This window comes from Centroberyx affinis, unplaced genomic scaffold (genome assembly GCF_046629955.1).
Source record: "Centroberyx affinis isolate AG114_WGS23_722 - 3 ecotype Tasmania unplaced genomic scaffold, CSIRO-AGI_Caff_v1 ptg000214l_1, whole genome shotgun sequence".
In the NCBI taxonomy this organism is placed as follows: Eukaryota; Metazoa; Chordata; class Actinopteri; order Beryciformes; family Berycidae; genus Centroberyx; species Centroberyx affinis.
Window position 1 is genome coordinate 28731 of NW_027278905.1, and position 7827 is coordinate 36557.

The window sequence follows — 7827 nt, forward strand, 5'->3', positions numbered from 1 at the left end:
TGTATCAAAACACAATAGGTAGTAGGGATGGGACGATATATCGAAATTCAATACATCGCAATACAAAAATGTGACAATGCGTATCGTGGGACAGAAAAATGAATCGCGATATTAGCTACATTTTATTCTGCTGTAGTAATCACAAATGAGACGGCTTGACCATCACAATTCAACAAGCTCTCCATCCAAATATATTATATTATTTGGACTTTGTAATTACATTTTTAAATTGTTGTTTACATTCTAGCAAGCCAATGCCATTGCTAGAAAGATTGGTGGCTCAGAAATATACACAGTTATGCACAGTCATACTTTTATTTATTACATCATATCGTGGTTGTATCGTATTGTGAACCCCATATCACATATCGAATCGTTTCGTGACATAAGCGTATCGTTGTGCTAGGATTCTGGATTCAGGATTCTCTCATTTTGAGGGTTTTGAATCCATAAAGTGACCAAGTTGAATGATTTATACAGTAAGTCTAAGTCTTTTCCTCTCCCGTCTCTCCCTCCTCCGCCCTGCAGGTGTATCCACGGCACCTGCCTGCCAATCAACTCCTACTCCTACTCCTGCCGCTGCCAGCCTGGCTTCGCCGGTGTCCTCTGTGACGAGCAGGACCAGGAGGCAGCGAACCCCTGCAGTCTGGCCCGCTGTAAACACGGCAAATGTAGACTGTCTGGCCTGGGCAAGGCATACTGCGAGTGTAACAGTGGATATACAGGAGAGGCTTGTGACAGAGGTGAGAAACACATGGGTGCATGATAGAGACACTGTGGAGTGCGTCATACTTCGAAAGCCACGCCCACCGTGGGGGAAAACAATAGTGCTAACAAACCGGCGATCGGGAGGAAATCTTAACAGATATGGACAGCCTGACAAGGTTTTTCCTGTTTTCGAGTAGACAAGTATAAGCAGACAAGTAGAATTATTTCGGCACACTGCCTCCAACAGAGATGGAAATGTACATTGAAAAAATAACCTTAATTGGCCTCCATCAATGTCCTTTTTCATTTCTCCAATAAAGCTGGATAAATTATCTCACACAGTGACCTGAAGTGAAATACTTCGAGACGGTTCCTTGTTTTGCTCGGGAGCAAAAAAAACTTGAATTTGTCGTTTTTGTGTGTTGTCTGTTTTGTGGTGAAGCCCACCACACAACAGCTTTTAGGCATGTTTAATTTGGGCAATAATGACAATGATGTGCATTCAGTCACACAAAGTGAATGGAGAGCAGTGCAGTGATTTCCACCACGATGGGCGTGGCCTATTTTATGCACTGTCTCTATAGTGGGGTGGAGGTCCACTGAGCAATTTCATGGCTAAAATGAGGCTACATAGGGTTTAAAAGTGAAAGTTTAGCAGATGTCTATGTCTTAGACTACATCTTCTGGGGTATATGACAGAAATATAGCATTATCTTGTACATATGGACTTCTCTGGTGCATATTTTGATATTTACAGCTTGATGCATTGTTTAAATATGTGATAACGTATTTATTGCTTGGTCTAAAACTGGGCTATATAGCCAAAAAAGATCCAGCTATATGAGAGCCAAAGCAGAGATGTAACGTTAAAATTATTGAAATTATGTCTTGTGCTCAGTGGGGGGTGGGGGGTGCGCATGTATATGGTGTGTGTGTTCGTGTGTGTGTGTGCGTGTGTGTGTAAATGATTACCTCAAGTGTAAACTGACCTTTCAATGACGTTCTCTAAAATAACAATATATACCGTTGTTCAACAAGTCTGAGCATGTTTCTCTTAACAGAACCTAAGTCTCTTCCAAGCTTCTTCTCTGCTGTTTGTTACTTGTAATCTCCTCTAATCTCTCATCAAAGGTCTCAGCAGTGTGTGTGTGTGTGTGTGTGTGTGTGTGTGTGTCTAACAGTGTTCAATGTCTCTGCATTAACGCTTCTAACCCTTTCAACTCAGCGTCTTCTGAGCTTCCTCTCAATCCTACGCGGGGGGTTACTCAGGTGAGACCATCTGGTCAGATCTTTCTCTCTGTCTTTTCTGTTTGTTTTTCTTGGCTCCTCTCCAAAAATATCTCCACCCACCACCTCTGCTTTGCACCTTCTGCCACCTGCCATTCACCTGTCTTGTTGTCTAGTCATGCCTCACATTATCCCTTGTCTTCGGCTATCTCTTACTGTCCTCCTCCTGTCCTCCCTCCAGTTTACTAATCTGTTGCTTGAGTTACTGTAACGTAACTGTGTCACCAAAAAATCACCCCCGGATAACTTGTAACCCATCTGTCCCCCACCCTCTCACCCCCACCCCGGTCCTGCAGAGGTGGCCTGCCGAGGGGAACGGGTCCGAGATGTCTACCAGAGACAGCAAGGCTACGCGGCGTGCCAAACCCAGGAGAAGGTCTCCCGTCTAGAGTGCCGGGGCAGCTGCCAGGGGGGGGCGGGGGGACAGGGCACCTGCTGCACCCCCCTCCGCAGCAAACGCAGGAAATATACCTTCCAGTGCACCGACGGCTCCTCCTTTGTCCAGGAGGTGGAGAAGGTGGTCAAGTGCGGCTGTACACAGTGTTCCTCGTAAAAAAAAAAAAAAGAAAGAAAAAGAAAAAAAAAATAAAGACAACACCCTCAGCAGAAGAGTTCCTCTTCTCCAAATATGTTTTGTGCTCCTGCTCCCACCCTGCCCCCCCAAACCCTTACTTCACCCCCTGTCCAAGCTCCCAAACCTCTGATTCCTGATCCCTCCTGAAAATACCCTCCACCCATCCCAGTCACCCCCCTCCTGTTTTGTAAAAATCCTGGAAAAAAAAGTCAAAAACAAAAAAAAAAAAAAAAAAGTTTCTTTTCTGTCAGTGCTGGACTGATGATCGATGCTTCCTCGGCGGGGATGTTGAATTATATTGTAAAGTACAAAAACAGACTTATTTTTTATTATGAAGTGGAGAAAAAGACAAAAAAACACGAGAGTTGACTTTTTCCTTACATCTGCTTCTTTTGGTTGGTCACGATGACTCCGACGGTGTGCCGCTCTCTCTCTCTTCCCTGGAGGACTGACCGGTCTCTGATGGACGACCGCTCCCTGTAGACTTCCTGCTTCCCGTCTGTGTGTGTGTGTTTTAGGAGTATCCTTAACCGGTAGTACCACAGACTCACCACTAGGAGGAGCTGAATTAAGGCACGGGAGAGGGCGGGCAGCGTTAACCCCCCTAGAACACGAGAAACCACAGCTGTAGTCCGCAGTGTCCCGTAACAGACCTCCTGAACCCTCCAGACTGTGTGCACCTGTGCACAAGTGTGTGCATGAATCTACACACAGCTACACTTAAACATCATCATTGTGACATTTTATACAGCTACTGAACAATACACACACACGCGCACACACACACAAACATATACATATATATATATAAATATACAAATGCGCTCACCTGTAGAAGAGGAGTTATACATTAGACATTAGTTGCCAGGTAAAATACACTACTTTCTGTTTATCTGCCCCCGTTCATTCATAAATGACAAGTATTTATTGTATCATAAATACCTGTACTTATTCAGTAGATCCCCCCATGTATCAGTCTGATTCTTTTAATATATATTAATTTATATTTGTCCTCTTATTTTTGTATTAAAAAGACATAATCTGTCAAGATAGGTGAACTAACAAAATGGTGTCCTTTATTTTGGTTGAAGAGAAGTTGTTTTTTTGACCACTGAAACTATTGTGTTTGCCAGAAACCTTAGTTACATTTTAATCTGCAAATGTGACGTGAAGACATTGTATATTTTTGTCGCGTTTCCTGAGAGTTTGTACTGTGCCATTACCAGAAGGTCTTTATATTAGAGTATAAATGTATAGATAATTTCCCTACCTATGTATTTCACACAGAAATCTTGTGAGTAGCAATGACCCTAGAGGATGCTTAGAACTGTTTTTACCTTTTTAACAAATTTATGCTTAAAGAATACTGTGACTTTTTCTAAATGAAACTACTTTGTTAGCCCCTTGGTCTCCGATGTTAACATGTTGCTGCTAAGTTTTTGTACCGTAGACTTGGATCCTGATCTGTATGTTATATAGAACTTCCTGCTCCTACTGTACGGGGCGCCTTGTGTAACAGATAAATATGTCCCCCACCTCTACACATGTGCGTTGTGCTTTATATTCCCCCTTCCCCCATCCCCAGACTAATGTCAGTTCCCTGACTGATGTTTGTTTATTAAACACAATATTTACCTCACACTTCTCACCTTTTGCCTTTTTTGTCTCACTAAGAGATATAATTCATAAATACTCCCCACAGCATAGAATCATTAAAGATTTAGTTTAATATGGAAGCTGTGAGCACAACAGGGACAAAAAAGTTGGGCGGTCACCCTCCTATGAGGAATCTGTGGAATAAATTTCTCACATACAGCTTTCATCTTGTCTGAGGGCTGTATGGAGGATACAGAGGTGGCTGTGCCAGACATTTCTCCTTTATCTGCCCTCACCCCTTCCCTCTCTCCTCAAACCTTTTCATAAATCATTAGTATTCTTGAGGAATTTTGGAGTGTGCATACTCCAGTTCAACCCTTTTTTAAAGGCCAATTCTCATATCTGTGTTTTTGCACTGAAGCTGCTGAGAGTTGATATTTTGTGCCAGTATTCAGCATCTTTAAATTTGACTATTTTTATGCCCCAGAATTGTATTCCTGTCAGGGTGGAAAAGCCTCTGAAACACCGTTTAGACCATAATGGGACAGTATAGCTTTCCATTTAAACCCATACTAACTGTTTTAGAATTAGCAGAGTGACCAATGGTAATGGAAACTCTGGGATACATTACTGCCTTAAATGAATAATTAATTTTGCGTGAAAACTGGACACATCAAACCCTTGGATTCATTTTAATGCCCACCCCACTCCTCTCCCTCCTGCTTTCGTCTTTGTAGCCTCCCAACCATGCTCACGCTTAAATTGGTCTTTGTGGGCAGTTGATTGGAGAGATGAGGGCACACAGGAGATCACTGGTCTTGCTTCTCGGAGGTCAGACATACTCTGGTAATCTCGCATCCATGGGTAAATGTTCTGAAAAAGCATCGTTGAGCTAAAATAATCTTTGTTTCTTTATAGGTCAATGGGCAGAGAGGATATCACAGCTGAGGTTTGGAGAAACTATGCATTGGGTGAAATACACATACAGAAGAAAGATACACTGTATCATTGTATCACTGTGTTTCATGTAATAGCATGTTCGATATGCAATTCAATAATGCCATCTACTGGTCAGCAGCTTAATGACTCCCTCTCCTGTTGGATATGGATTTTGTTGGTGTCAGTTTAGACTCAGATTACTTATTTAATGGCTGAAGGTCTCTGTGTTCCATGAAGCTTCAGGACCGGCTACCAGCACCCATAATAATAATAACACAATAACAATAGAATGCTCCTCTAATTCTGAGTAAGTACCTCAGACACTGTTACAATAAATGAGATTCACACTATAGACTCCCATGACTACATACAGCTGTAGAGAAGATCTGCTAACAGTTGCTTTGGTATCATTTTGGCATCACTGTATGTAAAAATATTAAATGTAAATGTCTGGTCATCAGAGAGTTATACTAAGACTTTGACCTATGATAAAAATGAATGAAATTGTATGACTATATAATCTATCTAACAATAGATCAATCTAACGAAAAGTTCAAACTCAAGTTCTGTATATAATGATTTTAAGCGATTTAAAAGTGCAAAGTAGAGTAACCTGAGGCAAAGTTATAGAATGTATTGATTTGAGGCTTAAGTCATGTAGGTGAAACGGGGTGTTGCATTTTGACTGAGCATATTCTAACTGTTTGACTTTAAAATAGGCAATAGAATAGAAATTATAGAGTAACACTTTACTTTACAGCCCACAAATTAGGGTGTAACTAGTTTGTAATTATGGGATACTAATAAAATAGCAATGCTGTATTTACAGGGTAACTAAGGTAATTAAGGGTAATTAATGAGTAACAATTTTGTAATTATGACAGATTTATAACGTAGTTATGGTGCAACTGTTTTTGTAATTACTGCATACTTAAAAAATAATCACAGGGTACAATGATGTAATTAGGGGGGACAAAACAAGTGTTATCTGTGCTTACAGGTTCATGCACTGGAAAAAGGCCATTGTAAAGTGCTACCCATGTTCCTATTAACTACATGGGTTGATGCACAGGTTTGTCTGGAAAAAAGAAATTCTACACCTAAAAGCTGAATTGAAGATGAATAACTTTTCTTTTTATTTTCCTAAAGTAGGTGGTAGTAGTAATAGGTGGCAAATTAGTAGTTCATTAGTAAAAGAGGTATCTAAATACATACTGGAACCTCTCGCTCATATTTTAGGCCGATCTATGGAAACTGGTATTGTTCCCAAGGATCTTAAAAAAGCAAAAATTATACCTTTATTTAAAAGTGGTGATCCAAGCAACTTTACAAACTATCGCCCTGGATCTATTTTACCTTGCTTTTCAAAAATTCTGGAAAAAATAATTTACACCAGAATTTTAAAGCATTTAAATGAGAATAACATCTTATATGAGCATCAATATAGATTTAGAAAGGATAATTCTACCTATATGGCGCTTTTGCAACTCGTCAACAAAATACATGCAGCTACGAATGATAACAAATTTGCACTTGGTATTGTTTTAGATCTCTCTAAAGCATTTGATACCGTTAACCACGATATTTTGTTAGCCAAATTAAAACAATACTGTTTCCAAGGTGATACACTAAAGTGGTTAACTAGTTACATGAGTGAAAGAGAGCAATATGTATTAATAAATGGTTTTGCTTCAAACACAGTTCAGATAACATGTGGCGTACCACAAGGGTCTATACTAGGACCCTTATTATTTACATGAATGATTTATCATTAGTTTGTAAATTTTCTTTTCCCATTTTGTTTGCTGATGATACCAACATGATTTTTTCACATACTGACTACACACTCCAATAAATAATACAAATGAGGAAATGGTGAGAGTTGCAAGATGGTTGCAACTCAATAAGCTCTCATTAAATATTAAAAAGTCAAATTTCATAATATTTGCGGGAAGGGGCAGGAGGTATGATAGGGATTATGCTAGAGTGTCAGTAGATGGAAAAGAAATTTCTCAAGTCTCTCACACTCGTTTCTTAGGTATTTTAGTTGATGAGAATTTAAATAGGAAAAAACATTAATTTTATTTATAACAAAACTGTGAAGTCACTGGGGATCATCAGCAAACTACGAAGCTTCATAAATGTCTCTTGTTTATTAATTTTATATTATTCCATGATTTATCCCTATCTGATTTATGGTAATATTGTTTGGGCAAATACATACCTCTCCAATCTTCATAAACTTTATTTGCTGCAAAAACAATTTGTAAGATTGGCAACTTTCTCAAACTCTAACGAGGCCTCTGTCCCCCTGTTCAGAAAACTGAACATTCTTTCAGTATATGACATAAATATTCATCACATACAGTATGTGTATTTATATATAAATATATGTTTTTGCCTTTTTCTCTACCATCATCGTTTAGCAACTTCTTAAAATTTAATTCCCAATTTCAATCATATAATACTAGACAGTTTGATCATCTTCACCTTCCTTTTTATTAAACGAAACATGGCCAGTACTCCCTTAGATATCATGGTGTACAGATGGAATGGTGGAACGCTAAAGTACACGTTATAAAGAGCTCGTTATCTTTAGAAAAATGTAAAAGGAAATTGTCATCACATTTAATTCATGATGTCTAATTATTTTTTGACGTGTATATATATTTTTTTCTCTTTTTTTTCCTCTATTGTTTTTCATGTATTTCTTTGTTTTTATT

At 39.1% G+C, this 7827-nt stretch overlaps 1 protein-coding gene across 1 annotated transcript in view; it reads left to right on the plus strand.

Annotated features, from left to right (window-relative positions):
• The window catches only part of slit2 (slit homolog 2 (Drosophila)), a gene marked incomplete at its 5' end in the record, with an annotated part of 30551 nt that extends 26343 nt beyond the window's left edge, over window positions 1–4208 (plus strand). Inside the window, 2 exons of the mRNA XM_071541100.1 lie at window positions 529–743; window positions 2292–4208. Coding sequence (XP_071397201.1) covers window positions 529–743; window positions 2292–2548 — 472 coding nt within the window. The remainder of the gene's footprint in view (window positions 1–528; window positions 744–2291) is intronic.
• Between the last annotated feature and the right edge of the window lie 3619 nt (window positions 4209–7827).